The 17,718-nt window shown below is 38.1% G+C and overlaps 1 protein-coding gene across 1 annotated transcript in view; it reads left to right on the plus strand.

The window, feature by feature from the left end:
* The window catches only part of LOC145997387 (uncharacterized), a 35,538-nt gene that overhangs the window by 13,677 nt on the left and 4,143 nt on the right, over positions 1 to 17,718 (plus strand). Inside the window, exons 5-7 of the mRNA XM_083134375.1 lie at positions 3,815 to 4,129; positions 14,452 to 14,556; positions 17,530 to 17,681. Of these exons, the coding sequence (XP_082990501.1) occupies positions 3,815 to 4,129; positions 14,452 to 14,556; positions 17,530 to 17,681 (572 nt within the window). The remainder of the gene's footprint in view (positions 1 to 3,814; positions 4,130 to 14,451; positions 14,557 to 17,529; positions 17,682 to 17,718) is intronic.

Below are 17,718 nucleotides of genomic sequence, written 5' to 3' on the forward strand. Positions count from 1 at the left end.
TACGGCAATTGCAACATTAATCCGACAGGGGGGTGTTGAAGTTTGGTGCCGTGCATGTCGAATTTTGGGACATTCCCTGAAACGTAATTTCTGGGCTTTTTGCATACTTTTTCTCTCATGTCATTGCTATTTCCATGAAATCACTCGTTCTTCCTGCGTCACTAAATGTGATGGACCTGAACTATACAAAATTGCAATAATAATACCAAAAAATGTCACCTTATAATTAAGTGTTTATATTGGCTTAACGTGATAAACTGAACTAAAACTCCATGCAAATTAAATAGCCGAATGATGAAAATTTTGTCTTGTGTACGATTTTTTAATGTTCTTAACAATTCTGTGAAAATGTTGCAAAATTTGCCTGATTAATGATAAATATTACACAGAACTTAAATTTGGCCTCATACAGTACACGATTTTTATTGTTCTACGATTTTGTGAAAAATGTAGGAGTGTGTGGGATAGATTTTTTTGGGTCGGGGTGGGAAATGTTCAAAATTTCCCAAAGCTCTGGAAATCTCAATCCTACACGTCATTTTCACTTTAAGTGATTGTTTTTGCATTTCTGGTACAAAAACGAACAATTTTCGATAAGTTCTAGCCATTTACAATGGAGAAACATCGAGGAACAAAGGTTGTACACCGGAGCCGCTTGATAACTAATTTACATTAAACTCAACCTAATTTGTTCCTTACTTTAGCTTCATTTGGCCAAGTCCAAAAACTTCCAAGAAAGGAAAGAGAAAGACTGCCTGCTGTGATTACATCTCCTTAAATGATCAAATACTATACAAAGGAGGAGGATTGATTTCGTGTTTTAAGTCCACTTTATGCACAGTAAGGCTAATCGGGACTGGACCTACAGCTTAAAGTGGGATCCAAACCACTATGTGCCTGCATCGGGGATCGAACCCGGGACCCCATGATTACAAGGCGATAACGCTACCACTGCTAACAAAGGAGGAGAAAAAGCATCAAGCAGATGAGACGAAAGAGCTAGAGAGCTGAAGAAACTTGCTGCACAGAACTTGAAGACAAAGAGTTTAGGCAAAAATGGAAAGAAATGGGTTGATGTGAGTGACTCAGAATCTTCAGATGAAAGTGCACTGTCATTGAAAAAAAAGTGATTCTCACTGGCAAGAGGAGGAGTCAGATGAAATGACATTAGAGATTGTCAATGAAAGTGATGTAAAAGGTGATTTCATTTTTGTGGATTTTTTAGGGGGGAAAAGAAATGCATCAAAATTTACTTACCTCTGTGTTGTTCAGGAGATCCTGGAAAATGTAATAAAAGTGATTGGACTTAAGAGTGTGGATGTGGCCAAGAAGGAATTTGTCACCAATGAAAGTAATGTTTCATTCATATCAGACCCTCAAATTATTGGTCCTGTTGAGTTGCCAGATTTGGTAATGAAGGGGGAAAGGGTCAGATATGTTTTCAAGAAAAAAAGTAAATGTCTTAAGAGTTAGGTCTTTGATTTTGAGGACTCACACCTAACTTCAGACAGAAAGTTGTTTTGCATTTGTTTAAAATTTATGTTAATTAATTATTAGTGTTATATATAATGTTATCAATATCACAGATACCAACAGCAATTGTTCCTTAGCATCTAGGCTTGGCTAAGTAAATGTTATAGTTAGTCCTCAAAATTTTTTCCTTGATTTTGATACACCATTGGGAATCACCCTGTAAAACAATGTTTCAAAGTTGTAATATAAACACAATCAACATTTTCAGTGTTTTATTTGCTTTGATGTACCTAGCCTTTGGCATGGTAAGTAATTCATGTTAATATTTTAAATTTTGTTGAGCATAAAAGAGGGGGGTTAACAACAAATCTTTTTTTGTTCAGTTCATGCCCTGATAAATCTGTAAATTTAGTTGAATATAATGAAATGCCAATAGAAGGACATGTGCAGTTATTGGTATTATTAACATCTGCATATTTAGTGTCTGATGTTGAGATATAAGGGGGTGTCGAATTTCGGTACACAAACTGTCAAAATTAAGGACAGGGTGTCGAACTTAGGGACATATTGTAGGATTCACTTTTTGATTTTTTAATAATTATGTAACATAACTGTTGGAATGCAAAATACTTTTTGGGTTAAAGTAGTATCTTTAAACTTTCAGGCAAAAAAAAAAATACTCGCATTTATGAAATACGAAAGCCACTACAAGCAATTAACTGCAAAAATTTTCCTTAACCTGTCGAACTTAGGGACGTTTACCTTAATAACACTTTGCAATTCTTTATTTTTTCTGTATCTTATGTTAAATTCACTGAAAGTGCAAGTGGCTGCACTATGCATATTTTTTAAACATAATTAAGAAGGCTGGATCCCCTTGTGTTGATGGTTGCCTAGTTTCAAAAACTGTTTCTACTTGATTCTGATTGATAGAGAGGTGCAGTGCATATTTTGTTTTTGATGCAAACATGAAATGCGAAATAACATGCAAATGTACATTTTGCATAGGTATGAAGAACATTAATTTTGCTACCATGTTTTATCACGAAATGATGCTAAATGAAGTCCAAAGTCCAAAATAAATAAATTTAGTTTATTGACCGACATAACATTTTCTGAAGGCTGAATTATTCTGCAAGTTATACAAAATAATGGAATATTGATAAGTTCTACTGTAAATATGTGAGAAATAAAAATGGACTCTTGTAGAGGAATTCTATATACAGGGTGGCAATTAATGAACTATATAAAATGGAAATTAATGACAGACCACGTAGTACACAAACTGTATTGCACATGTAAACGGCACTACAGACATTCGGATTTAGGTTATGACACGTTCGATATGTCTGCCATCTCTGGCGATGATGTGGGGCAGACGAACAGCAAAATTCTGCATGACCCGCTGAAGTGTCGAAACATCGATGACCTCCTGAATGTCAGTTTTCAGCTCGGCAATGGTTTTGGGGTTATTTCTGTACACCTTGTCCTTAACATAGCCCCACAAAAATGAGTCACATTTATTCCGATCCGGGGAATATGGCGGCCAAGCGAGTCCCCTTCCAGTAGCCTTTGGGTACCCCAGAGCCAGAATGCGCTCCCCAAAATACTCCTGACCATGACATTTTCACTTGCAAATGGCCGACATCAACACGTTGCGTGCAAATACGCACACGAATTTCCATCATGCCCTGTGGCCAGCCACGCAGTTTGGACGTCATCACACGAACCGTTCAGAAATGATGATGGTTTTATTTCATATAGTTCATTAATTGTCACCCTGTAAATGTGTTATTAGAAAGGAAATGTTTATTTTGTGCAATAAGTCTAGTTTTCAAATCAAATTTGGGATTTTATTCACCATTTTGAAACTGGAATTCCACTTTATATGCCACTTTTGATCCCGAAATGTGCGTAGTTTTTGGTACTGAAATCCTCAGATGTCGATCTTGGTTTTATGTACAATAAAAATTATTAAATGTTAATAATTTAAGTCATACACTTATTAAAATACCCCAAAATAAAGATGATTAAAATTATTAAATTTTAATAATTTTTATGAGGAATTTTAAACTGTGAAGGTAACCATCGAGGGAAGTTACATGAAACTTGTGGCTCAAACAGGGAGTGAACCTTGAGTGTTTGCTCTTCTGAGCTACAGAGCTAACTTTCGGCCTCACCTCAATGCTCATAATCAATCTATGTCCATTTCACATTTGTTGTTATTGGATATCTTTGTATCACACCCTTCCCTTTAATCCATCCATGATTTTACATAATATAGAAGAAAACTTCATCCATCAATAATTTTCGAGTATTTAATATCTCATTCTACTTTCAGATCCTGCTTCTACCAAGATGAACGAATGGGAAACGTTCATGTACGTAGACAAATCAACTCTTCCGCTTAAACTTAGATTTGCAAGAGCACCAGCAAAGTTTGGAATCCAGAAGTACAATGTTTCAGTTTGGATAAATAAGGGCCTGATGACGACTGAAGTAATAGAAGATCCTGGACATCGTGGAGAAATGTTTTTAGAGTATTCCTGCGATTGTGATATTTCAGAAGGAACTTTACAGTTTGGTGTTCAACCCATGCACGAGAACTGTTTGCAGGAGGGATGTTTTTTAGCACAGTCTCCGAAAATCAAACTCGGTAAGAATTTTTAAATTATTGTTTGTTTTAGCAATATGTAATGTTTAGGTGTTTTTTTTTTCTATTTAGCAGAGCCTCAGTTTTTATATAATTTCATATCATATTCCAGTATATTTAGTTGCATAGAATCCTAAATTATGACAAATTGCACTTATAGGGAACTCATATTAATTATTTATTTTTCACATTTGAATCAATTTATATACATGTACAGTATGCGGCAAAACAAACAGTACCGAAAGTCACGGACAGAGTGCGCGCAGGTGCAAAGTGGTTTCAGCCAGCAGCGGTGCCTGCGTGTCCAGTTGGGTGTGGACTAGCGTTGTGTGCAGTTCGCGCGAGGAGAATGGGACTCACGACAGAGGAGAAGGTGTTTATTGTCGAGCACTACTTCCGCTCATAAGGTGTTGGGCGTCAGAATGGACCGAGCGTGAAGGTTGTGAAAACTCGGTTCGTGGAACGATTCAACAAGGCGGTTCCATGCAACACAATAATCTTGTCCGTCATCGAGAAGTTCCGTCGTACTGGATCAGTGTTGTGTGCACCTTGATGGGTACATCAACCGACAAACAACTCGTTTTCTCGGGTTTGAACGGCCAGATGTAATCATTGAGAAATCATTGCATAGTGCGCGGGTTACGATTTGGTGTGCAGTGTCGGGACATGGAATATTGGGCCCGTATTTCGTGGAGGATGAACACGTGAATCCACAAACTGTGAACCAGGGACGATACAGACACTTGATTATTGAGTCATTCTTGCGTGATTTGCGTGCTTTTTGCCGCGCAAGAAATCTGCCGCTACAACAACAATGAATGCAACAAGACGGAGCTAATGCGCACACTGGGGGACCTCAATTGCCCTTCTGCAACAAGAGTTTAGAAATCGCCTCATTTCCCATGGAACGGACTTCCCCTATCCTTCCCACTGCCCTGATCTCACGGCTCCTGATGCCTACATATGGGGTATGCTGAAAGAGGACGTTTTCCGATCACATGACCCCCCCGTCCACTATACCAGAGTTGCGAGAGAAGATTCGGTCATTGTTTGTGTCGTTGCAGCAACCCATGTTCCTCAATCTACAAGCACGCTATGAGGAATGTGTGCGCAGTGGCGGGGGACATTTCGAACACATTATGTACAGACGTAAATCTCTAACTCATTTCATTTCACATTTCACATCATTTTCTATGTCTCATTATGTTGTACAATAAACCATTGTCAATGATGTGATTTCAGTACTGTTTGTTTTGCCGCATACTGTACATGCGCGTATATGTGTGCATGTACGTGTAATTTTCATATTAATGCCAAATAAACAGTTTTGAGCTCTGTACCGAATGACATAGGTTTCATTTTAGTCTTGTACTGGTTCTTTGTACATACAGTTATAATTTTTGGACCCATTAAACTCTTTCTTTATGTGTGGTCATGACTGTAACTTCGTAAAACCAACCTAAAATAGTTATTTTGTTAATAAGGCTTCTTGTTCTTTCATTGGCAGTACAGTTTCTTAGTATTCTTAACCCAAGAGTCACGTCTTTGGTCGCAGATGAGTGCATTACTCACCAGTGGGGGCAATTAAGGGAGTCGAACTTTGCCACTTTTGCCTCCCCCCCTCAGTTTTGGAACCCAGTCGCCGCCACTGTTACTCACCCTTGCTTTTCATGTATATTTCACAACATTTTAATTATAGAGGAGAGAGGAAACACTCACCAGATGCAGAAAAACTTCAAACTTTCGTTATGGCGTGTCACATCTTCAGGAGTAGAAAAAAGACTTGTGAAGTGAGCTACATGAACAGTGCGATAGCGTGGCCTGCAGTGTTGCCAGGTCCAGAAAGAAAAAGGTAGACAGTGTCACACACGAACAAATCATGTTGTTCCTTCGCCACGTGTCAAAAACTGTGAGTGGTGAAAGGTGTAGGGGAAGTTAAAGCATGTTGCTGAAGGTGTGTGTGGGGGATGGACATTACTGGGTGGCCTTGTTCAGGCCAGGGGATGTGGTTGCACTCATGGCTGATATGTAGGCCCTCTCCCATCTTTTGCGTACTGAGGTGTTGATGGATTGGGGCAAGGAGTGGACAATCGCTACCTGGAAGCAGTCATTGAAGGGAATATTGTGTTGATTGGTGTAAATGGTAACAGCAAAGTGTAGGTTTTGGGTGGAGGAGCAGTGGCTGTTGATGCGGAGGTTCAGGGCTGTGGATGTTTCCCCCAGGTATTAGCTCCCACAGATATTGCAGGTGAGGATATAAATTAGGTTAGAGCTGTAGCAGGTTCCTTTGGGATAGAGGGTGCATTTGCCGATGGCAGTGTGGATCTGGAAGGTGCGGGAAGTGACAAATGTGGGGCAGGTTTGCACCTTGTGCAGTTGCATTTGTGGGTGGGGGGCGAGTTGATTGTGAGTAGGTGGATTGTGGTGGACCAGGATGTTTTGGAGATTGGGAGGGTGTTTGTAAACCACTCTGGGGCTTGTCGGGGAAGATATTTCTGGTGTCAGGATCACTGTGCAGGATGGGAAGGAGGAAACGTAGTGTGTGTCTGAATTTGTTGAGGTGGGGGTGATATTGGGTGACAAGTGCAGGGGGATTGGTAGCAGGTTTCTTGGTGGAGGTGTATGAAGCAGCTCGGGATATTTGTTTGGTAACCAGGGTGGAAGGATATCCACGGTTGGTCAAGGCTTGGTGTAGGCGGAGGTTATAGTTCTGTCGGAAGGTGGGTGAGGTGTTGAGGGCCAGGGAGAATGGGATGGCTTTCTTGGTGTGGAACGGATGGGAGCTGGAGAAATGTAGGTATTGCATATGGTTGGTAGGTTTGATGTGGATAGGGGTTTCCAAATGTCCTTCCTTCATGTGCACATCAACCAGGAAGGTGATTTGTTTGGTGGAGTGGGCCCAGGTGAACTCGATAGAGCTGAAAGGAACTCTTGTTCAAGTTTGCCCATGAAAAGGTTGGCATAGGATGGGGCTATTCTGGTACCCATGGCTGTGCCCCGGATTTGAAGATAGTGCTTGTCCTCAAAGGTGAGCTAGATGGGTCAGGAAATTAGTGCTGGAGTTGTGGGGTTTTGGTCTGTTGTTGAGGAAGGATTCTATGGATCGGAGGCCATGGGAGTGAGGTATGTTGGTGTAGAGAGAAGTAACATCGATATATACACACTTCTAGTGATCTGTTTATCATTTTCCTTCTTTTTTAGCCCTACCCTGTGGCCGAGTGGTTAGCACATCGTGCTGCGATGCCAAGGGTCCCGGGTTCAAATCCCGGTCGGGCTTGGTTGTTTGTGAATGTCCATTCATCAATTTCATTTCATCACTCATCCCCATCTTCGCAAATTAGCCAAGAGGCACAAAACGCGAAGTAAAATAAACTAAATCAAAAATCAAATCAAATCCTTCTTCTTTATTACATTATTGTTTCAAAATGTTTATTTCTTTTCAAACTTATAATACATAGTCGAAATGAACAGATCTCGGTGTTAACAAAAATCGCATGTTTTTCAAAGCTGTCATGAAGAACTCTGGGACAGGTCCTTCTGTGCTCGACAAATCTGATATAATATAAATTCATTTAGACACTATTTGTATTTTCTATAAACACAACTAATGTGACAAAAACACGGTGATCAGAACGCTACATTTTAAAAGTAGCTTTGCTACAGCTACATCTACTCTTCCGAAATGTAGCTTCGCTACAGCTACAGCTACATTTTCCTAAAAGTAGCTCGCTACGCTACTCCTGTTCGCTACTCGCTACTTCGCTACTATATTGAGAAAACTGATGTGTAAATCCAAGAGTTCTGTTAACATACTGAGCCATTGATTGCTGGCACTATTGCTGTCATTCTAGTGGAAAATGGATCGCTCCTCTTTGCACTGCAAGTTGTGTTTTACACAGTAATTAATGACATTTTGCTGCCTCTTATACCAAGGATATCCACAATATATGTTCCCAGGGTGGCGCAAACGAGGTATTTTTTTCCAGGGGTGCCACAAATGAGGCATTTTTCCAAAATCCTAAAAAAAGTAGCTGTTAGCAGGAATATATTCATATATGTCAGTTATTTATCTGGATATTAGAATTATTATGATACTAATGAAATAAATTACGCGGATACATATACTGTGATATCAAAATATTTATAATCTACATTATCCGTATTTCCATGTAATAGATTTTGTCTTTATGAACCTCCTGCAAAAGTAAGCGTTATTGTCGATTTTTTTAATGCTGTTGCCACATTCAAAATTTACCTCAAAATGCTGAGAAGAAATGTAGCTGTAGCGATAATTTCGCTACAACTACAGGAATTTTGTAGCTTCGCTACCGCTACAACTACAATTTTCAAAATGTAGCGCCGCTACAGCTACAGCTACAAATTTAGTAGCTAGCTACAGTAGCGCCGCTACAAGTAGCATGCTACTTTCGACCACTGCAAAAACATATAGGTACAAAATCTCACTAAAGACAGCAGGGGCAGCACCAGGGGGCATGAGAGGGTGCTTGCGCACCCCTTAATTTTCTTCTGCACCCCCTTCAGCACCCCCTACCTTCAACTGAAAACACTAACCTTTAGAGTGTCTAAAAATCAGCTTCCGTTTTTTTTTCTTTTGTCAGCATTGTTGTTGATTTTTTCTTCTTTTGTTTCTTCAAGTAGTCTGTTTGTGATTTTCGATAATTGCCTATTTCTTAATGTGAGTTATGTTGTTTTCTTTTCCTGCATTGTTAATAAACAGCTTTTTTCCCCACCTACTTGTTGTTCCTCACACTGGAGCAAAAATTGCAGCTGCTTTCAAGGTACCACCAAGTCGTGCTCCGGCAATTATTTAATGCAAGTTGTAACGTGAAGAGTAGTTTTCTTGTTAATATGTTCTATGTATTTGTTCCTCTTAACATGTCTGGTAAACCATTTCAGGATTTTTCGAAAACTGTTAGGAAGAGGCTTAGTGTTCACGAATAAATTTTACAGTTCGTTGTTCGGTTCTGGGATAGTGCGGCAGAAGGGATTTTGATGAAGGCGAACTTGCTGTGCATTTTGCATTTTGTCCTGAAGTGGCAGACGGAAGGTACATTCTTACTTCTTACTTACATACTTACTATGTACCATAGGCGTGCACAGACACTCTGATTAGGGAAGGGGGAAGTCTTGATGAAAGATCAGTTGGGTAAGAAAACCTCAATTCATCTCACTATTTTATTGTAGCGATGGGTATGAAACAGGGGTGTGTGTTGTGATCCACAAAGTGAGATAGTACTTCAATTTCATAGGAAATAATGAACTCCCCCTCCCTTAGTTCCTTTGAACTTTCATCAGATTGAAAATGCTTCACTTTCTTTAAGAGCAAAATATCATTTAATAACTACGATTAGATTTCTCTGCACTAAATTTCTAGAAGGCATAATAATATAGCGGCTGTAAGGCAAGGACGGCCACACTTTTCCTTTAGAAAACGAATGTCAACATAAAAGTACATATTTCTCACGTGTAATTTGATTTCAGTCACAGTAATTTACATTAGTTATTATAATGTGAATGCAGGAACACAATAATTACAAATTCAAATGGCGTTTTATTGGGGAGCATCACTATTATCGGGGTAATATGCCTCATTTACCTCCCCGAAAAAAAAAAAAACCTTGGTTTCCCCTCTGTGGAAAAATCTGCGGATGTCCATGATTAAGGGACATTTGCCCCTCATGCCTTCATGCCTTCATGCACACGCCCATTCCATGTATTTTGTACCTCCATTGGTTACATTGAAAAGATTCAAAACTTGTATTTTGAAATGCATGGGTAATTTCATTTTTTATTTCACTACATAGTTCAACAAGACTGCAACGTGTATCTGAATGTTTACACTGTATGACCACTTTCTTGGAGTATAAGACATAATACATATCATTATGGATGTCCAGGGGTAGGGCAAGGAGGCACAGCCCCCCCCCCCTCAGTTTTGGCATCTTGCTCCCCCAGTTGGGAAAGGTTGCATGCACATCTCATGCTTTCTTTATTTTCAGCATCACACCCCCTAAATTTCTTTTTGCACCCCCTCAGCATCCCTAGATGATTAATCCTGTCGCCGCCGCTGAGAGACAGCCTAGATTTATTGACTAAATAATGCACCAGTCAAAATGACAGACAATGTAACGTGGTCAGTTGTGGGTGAATTGTGCGCTTACTCTGACAACGCTCCTTCCACAACAATGGCCTCTCTCATACTCCTGTTTGTGTCATCCCATAAGAATGCGAGTTTACTCCTGACACTCAAAAAGTCAGCTAGAGAGCACCACAGACCAATTTTTTAAATACTGTTAAAATGATGTCTAATTAATATTGAAAGTGAGAGCAGTACTCACCCGCAACTGATCGTGAGTTAACAAAGTCATCCCATGTCTTCTTGTAGTACACGAGGTTCTTTAAAATTTTAAATTTCTTACATGTAGCTGGCTTAGGTCTTCATACACATCTATCCATTGCAATGTCGCATTCCTACCAATGAAATCCAATCCTTCCCACTTTCCCACTTCTTTTTTTTTATTTAGTCATGTAGAGAGCATTCTTTATACATGTTACATGTCCAAGTCACTTTATTCATTGGGTTTTAATACATCGTACGGCATCAGATCCAGTTATTATACGTATGTTTCAGTTCTGTAACATCTCATATTCTCAAGACTTGATTTATTTCTTTTACTGGTCATATACAGTATTAGCCAAATTATTGGACTCATTAGTTGAAAAAATGAAACACAGATAAACTCACTTTAGGTAGAGAAATTTGACAGATTTAAGGTTTTGTGATACACATTGCATTGTTATACACACTGCAAGTGAAAAACTAAATATGCTGACCAAGGCAGTAATTTATTTTATTAAAAACATAAACTAACGTAACATTTCAACCTTCTAGCAAGGTCTTCTTCAGACTCTGTATCAAGTACAAAAGTAACCAGATACAACAAAAAGGCATTATATATACACAAACATTACTCCCTCCATACTATTTAGAAAGTTGTTTGGAACTTTCTAGCAGATGACTTTCACTTGCCAACTTTACTTTCACCTAAAAGGCTAAACACAATTACTTCCATATAGAATGTGGTTGGACTTTTAATCTCACGCTCTTTTACCTTCATTTTTCTTCCTTCTCCTCTCCTCTTTCTCTCTTGTCCTTTCCACTCTTTCCAACATCTTCTTCCATTCTTTGTTTAACTTCAGTCCCCCATTCCAGGTCATTGTGTCTTCTTCACCTTTCTTCTCTATTTCCTTGGCTTCCTTCCATTTTCTCACTAGCATTCTCTTCTCCCTTCCTATCTGCTTAGCCTCATCCCACTCTATGTCATGTCCTGTTTCTCTCGTGTGTTTAAATATTGCATTTCTCTCTCTCTTAAGTCGTACATCATCCCTATGTTGTTTCAACCTGTCTTTCAGCCTTTTTTTCGTTTCTCCTATGTACACACACTGACATTCTTTACATTTCACTTCGTAGATAATCCCTTCCTCTTCCTCTTCTCTGTTTTCCTTTTTCTTGTTAGCATTCCTCGCTATTCCTAAGATGCTTCTCCCTCGCTTCCTGTAAGTTTTAATTCCCGCTTTCCTAAGCACTTTGCATATCTTTTCTGTGGTCTTCCCCATACTCCTTATTCCAAACCTTCTCTCCTATTTTTCTTTCTCTTCCAATTCTCCCCTGCCCGTTTTCTTACTTCTTCTGTTTATGTCCAGTCTATCCTGCTTGTCATAGCCATTCTTTTCCAGCTGTTTCCATAGGCTATTTATTTTGCCTTCTTTTTCACATTCTTTCATGCATATTTTCTTGATTCTGTCCTCCATATTCTTTATAAAATTTCTTAAGTTAAATGAGATGAAGACGACAATGTTTAGCTTAGACGTGAAAAGTATGTTCCCGAGCATCAAGAGGGGACACGTTTTGGACATTATTAAAAAGAGAATGGGACAAGAAATTATAGGAGAATGGGATAGTGAAAGGGTAGTGAAGGCGCTGGAAACCATTTGGAATAACGGTTACAGTATAATGGGAGATAAAATAATGTTAATGAGTGAAGGACTAAATATAGGTTCCAGTCTAAGCCCAGCATTGGCTGAATTGGTTATGAATGAATGGGAAAAGAAAGTGATAGAAAAGGGAGGTGACAAAATAATTCTGTTTTGCAGATATGTGGACGACTGTTTTGGCATAAGGAAGGGAACGAAGAGGCAGCTTGACATTTTTGCCAAAGAAATTCAAGATGAAGAAAGAGGGATATTATTGGAACTTGAAATAGAAGAAGACAAGTTAAGCTATCTAGATATATTGATGAAAAGGAAAAGAGGACAAGAAATTGGAACCGTTTGGCATCAGAAGAAGTGTGCAGCAGGGGTATTCTGCCACAAAAGAAGTGATGTAAGTGAGGTGACAAAAAGAAATTTTATAAAGAATATGGAGGACACAATCAAGAAAATATGCATGAAAGAATGTGAAAAAGAAGGCAAAATAAATAGCCTATGGAAACAGCTGGAAAAGAATGGCTATGACAAGCAGGATAGACTGGACATAAACAGAAGAAGTAAGAAAACAGGCAGGGGAGAATTGGAAGAGAAAGAAAAATAGGAGAGAATGTTTGGAATAAGGAGTATGGGGAAGACCACAGAAAAGATATGCAAAGTGCTTAGGAAAGCGGGAATTAAAACTTACAGGAAGCGAGGGAGAAGCATCTTAGGAATAGCGAGGAATGCTAACAAGAAAAAGGAAAACAGAGAAGAGGAAGAGGAAGGGATTATCTACGAAGTGAAATGTAAAGAATGTCAGTGTGTGTGTACATAGGAGAAACGAAAAAAAGGCTGAAAGACAGGTTGAAACAACATAGGGATGATGTACGACTTAAGAGAGAGAGAAATGCAATATTTAAACACACGAGAGAAACAGGACATGACATAGAGTGGGATGAGGCTAAGCAGATAGGAAGGGAGAAGAGAATGCTAGTGAGAAAATGGAAGGAAGCCAAGGAAATAGAGAAGAAAGGTGAAGAAGACACAATGACCTGGAATGGGGGACTGAAGTTAAACAAAGAATGGAAGATGTTGGAAAGAGTGGAAAGGACAAGAGAGAAAGAGGAGAGGAGAAGGAAGAAAAATGAAGGGAAAAGAGCATGAGATTAAAAGTCCAACCACATTCTATATGGAAGTAATTGTGTTTAGCCTTTTAGGTGAAAGTAAAGTTGGCAAGTGAAAGTCATCTGCTAGAAAGTTCCAAACAACTTTCTAAATAGTATGGAGGGAGTAATGTTTGTGTATATATAATGCCTTTTTGTTGTATCTGGTTACTTTTGTACTTGATACAGAGTCTGAAGAAGACCTTGCTAGAAGGTTGAAATGTTACGTTAGTTTATGTTTTTAATAAAATAAATTACTGCCTTGGTCAGCATATTTAGTTTTTCATAATCATGGAAACAAGGCTTAATGGTGTTACACTGCAAGTACTGTCAGTACTTTGCATGTTCACCTTTGGCTCTTTTCGAGCCCGTTTTAATCACTGCTTGTGTACAATTCCTCTGTCACTCTTATTTCTAAACTTCAAACCATGTGGTTTATGAAATTACATGTTGCTCCGAAGTTACAAATAAAGAACACCCTTACAACAATCAGAATTAATATTATTTCTTTTGTTATAAACAAGCAAATAGCATCAATAACAAGGTAAACAATGTATGTATTGTTCCAGGCATTTTGGCGAATGTGCAAAGAATCCTGTGGCCACCTATTCTTGGGACACTGTAAACAAGATTATATTGAAGCAGACAAACAGTTTAATCCCATAAAAAGTTATAACAATGGTAAAATATGTTTAGTTAGAACACTTTCTAAACAAGGAAATGTGCTTCTTTTTTTACAATGAGTCCAATAATTTGGCCAATACTGTACCTTTTTAAGAATATCTTTCTCTCTCTCAAAAATCCTGAGTTGATTCTGATCTCTCTCATTAGAGGATTCATGTATCAGATGAAAATGTCACTACAGTTTTTCTACATCATGTATGTTTCATTTTAATGTTTTTATTAACTAAATTTGATCTTAAAAGCTTGCCATTTGCATATTATGCTTTATTTTATTTTCCTATCTTACCCTTCTGGATTAAATTATTTCCATTAAGTAGAAATCCCAAACAGTTAAAATCAAAAAACTTTTTTAAAGTGGTAATTTCAAATTTTTAGCATAATATTTCATTATATGTTCATAGTGTATTCCTTTTTATTTTCTTGGTTTACTGTAATTCTACTTCCAGTCCTGCATATTAATATTATAAATGAGTTTGTTTTGTTTTGCAGAAAATCGTGTACCAACCACGTACATCTTGCTTTTGGTATGTTCCATTATAGTACTCGCCACCCTTGCATCAATTGTGATGTGGAAGGTTTTTGGTAGAAGAAGAGGTAAGTTGTTGAGTTTTTCAATCATTATGTAATGGACTAGTTATTTATTAATAATTGTACGAAAACAATATTTATACCAGTCTCGCATCATGACCTTGCGGTCTAAGGTGTCAGGCTTTGGGCCCAGCGAGTCTCCTGAGATTTCAGCCATTGTATGGGGCCGGTGGCTACTAACCATTGTGAGGAAATTATGGAACTACGAGTGAGTAGCGTAACCAGGTCACAGAAACCTACGAGGATGACTGGGGGATCGTTGTGTTGACCACACGTCACCCCGTAACGGGTTGGATGATTGCCCACCTCTGCTGGGAAATGAGGCAGGCAGTCAGAGGTTAGCCCTGACCCTTAAGGACTTGCGCCACAGGTTATAATAATAATAATAATAATAATAATAATAATAATAATAAAAACACTAGCTTGTAACTTAGGGATTCGCACTTTTCTTGAAATTCTAGAAAGTCCAGGAAACTGACCCATGATTAACAAAAGCCAAGGTATTTCATACAAATATTTTAAAATGTGAAAATTGCTGGAAATGCCAAATATGGTTATTCTGTTATTCTGCTATTGACTTTTTCATGTACTTATAAGCATCAATTTTATGACACAATAATTTTTTTTTTAAAAAAATGTCTTGTTTCACGATTAGCTGAAATTGGCAGAAAAGTGACACCAAATAACAAAAAGAAGAATGTTTTGAATTTTTTTCAAGTTAATTTTATGCACAGATAGGCTATCGGGACTGGACCTACAGTTGTAAGTGGGATCCAAACTACTGGGTGCCTCTGCCAGGTATAGAACTCTTTATTACAAGGTGACAACATTACCACTATGCAATCATTGAGGGGCTAAGAGAATGCATCATCTGGTGTTTTGGGTCCTGCGGCTACCAGTTTCCCTCGAAATATATAGTAATCTCCAGAAAGTTAACTTGCAAAGTAACTGACCCACAATTACTTTTCTGAGAAAGTAACTCATTTTGTTACTTTAATGATGCATGAACTTCAAGTAGACCTTTTTTTGCTCTAATGAGTATCTAAGATTACAATTAATTTTCATGAAAATTTTAACCTCGTGTACAGTGCTTTCATTTGGGCATTGTGCCACTCGAGCATCTGCCCATGTGCCACTTAGAACCACTCTGCTTGCCGACAAGAAAAGGATGTGTGTGTGTCCTCTCAACTCAAGCACATGGTGCATTTGGTATCTTTCTAAGCTGATGTTTGTGAAGTTTAACTTGATAAGTGCACTGTGGAACACCATAGAGCTAACTCAGATCAACAACGATGTTTAACCAGTGGCGTAAAAGCCCATGAGAACCAGGGCCTGCCTATTGACCACCTGCTGAGGTGGGAGATCACCCAACCAGTTATGGGGTGATGTGGAGTCAGCGTGACTAACCCCAGTCATTGTTGTACGTTTCCATGACCAGGTTACGCTACTCATTCGTAATTTTCCAATTTCCTCCCAATGGTGGGTGGTCACCGGTCCTATACACAAACCGAAATCTCGGGAGGAAGGTTGTTCCGTTTTGCCCAGGAGACTCAAACCTGCCCAAAGCATGATGCCTTAGTCGACAACTATGTTATCGAGACTATATTCATGTCATTGGAACATGGCATATCTCTGTCTGCCATGAATGTTAGTATTTGATTTTGTATGGCTAGAGGCACATATTTTTGGTAAATAAAAAAGCAAAATTTCGGTACAAAAACAGAGTTGATTTCGGGTTCAAAAGCGGTAAATAAAATAAAGTTTTGGTGTTATAGCGGTGAATAATCACATCAAAAGTGCTATATAAAATGACATTTTGGTTTTAAAATTGTGAATATAATCCTAAATTTGATTTAAAACTGCACTTATTACACAAAATAAACTTATCCCTTCTAATAGCACATTTATGTAGTTACCAGAGTATTAAGTTTATTCCTATGTAAAGGGGTCCATTTTTACTTCTCAAATATTTACAGCAGAATCAATCAATTTTCCGTGAATTGCATAACTCTCAGGATACTTCAGACTTCAGAAAGTGTGTCGGTGTATAAATGGTAAATTTCGTGTTTAAGAGTATATTTCGCATTATTTCGTGACAACACAGGGTAGAAAAATGCACCTCTCACCTTTCAGAAACATAAAAAATGAACATTACAACATGTTATTTCATATTTCGTGTTTTCGTCAAAAAAGAAATTTGCAGGCCTCTATGTATGGCTGAATGTGTCATGAAGGAAGATTCATATTTGTTTCTCTGTAGTTTGCTAAGGTGATAAGTGTTGCATGTTGTTAATGATGTTATAATGTTGCAGCATAAATACACTTTAGAACAAAGATTTTTTTTTTTTTTAACAAACTTGGGCAGAAATGTGAGGAGGCGATTTATAAATAAACTTTCTCAAAAGATGTGAAAAATGTATGCCAATATAAGGAGAACAGTTTCAATATCTTCTGTGACAAAAGTACTTGCAATTGTGAAGTATTTTAATTGAAACAAAATGAATCTGTGCACTTGAGTTGAGGAGTTGTATGAATCCAGTTTCATCGGCAGGATGTCATGATTCCGGCTCTTACATGGGCATGCATCAAGCAGCACAATGCCCAAATGAAGGCAATGCATGAAAATATGAGGGAAAGATAATTGAAGGGCTTGGGAATAAAAAAAAATGTTACATTTTAGTCATTATTGAGATACAAAGTAAAAAGAGGAATTCTTCAAATTTCTGATTTAAATTGCCATGCCATGCAATTTGCATTGGACTCATCGATCCCTTCTGAAATTTGAAAACTCAAGATGAAAAAACATTATCTACATCATAGCTTCCAACAACCTTTCTGCATAAGAAACTCAATAATTACCAAAATTTCTCTTACCTTGTTTTACTGAGAACCCTTCAATTCAAATAAACACATTTGCTTGGAAAGGGTACTAACTCAGTTGTAACTCACCTGTCTTTACAATACTTGTTTTAATTGCAGATTACCAAAGCAAACCAAATGTGCTGCTGATATACAAACCAACGCATGAACTGCATGTGAAGGCTGTGAGATTATTTGTGGAGTTTCTCCAGAATAGCTGCCAGACAAATGTCCAAATGGATGAATTGAGTATTCCTGAATCAAAAAGTAAGGTAAGGAAATTTTATGTATAAGTAAATTATGACTGTG

Source organism: Lepisma saccharinum, chromosome 13 (assembly GCF_977018435.1).
Source record: "Lepisma saccharinum chromosome 13, izLepSacc3.1, whole genome shotgun sequence".
In the NCBI taxonomy this organism is placed as follows: domain Eukaryota; kingdom Metazoa; phylum Arthropoda; class Insecta; order Zygentoma; family Lepismatidae; genus Lepisma; species Lepisma saccharinum.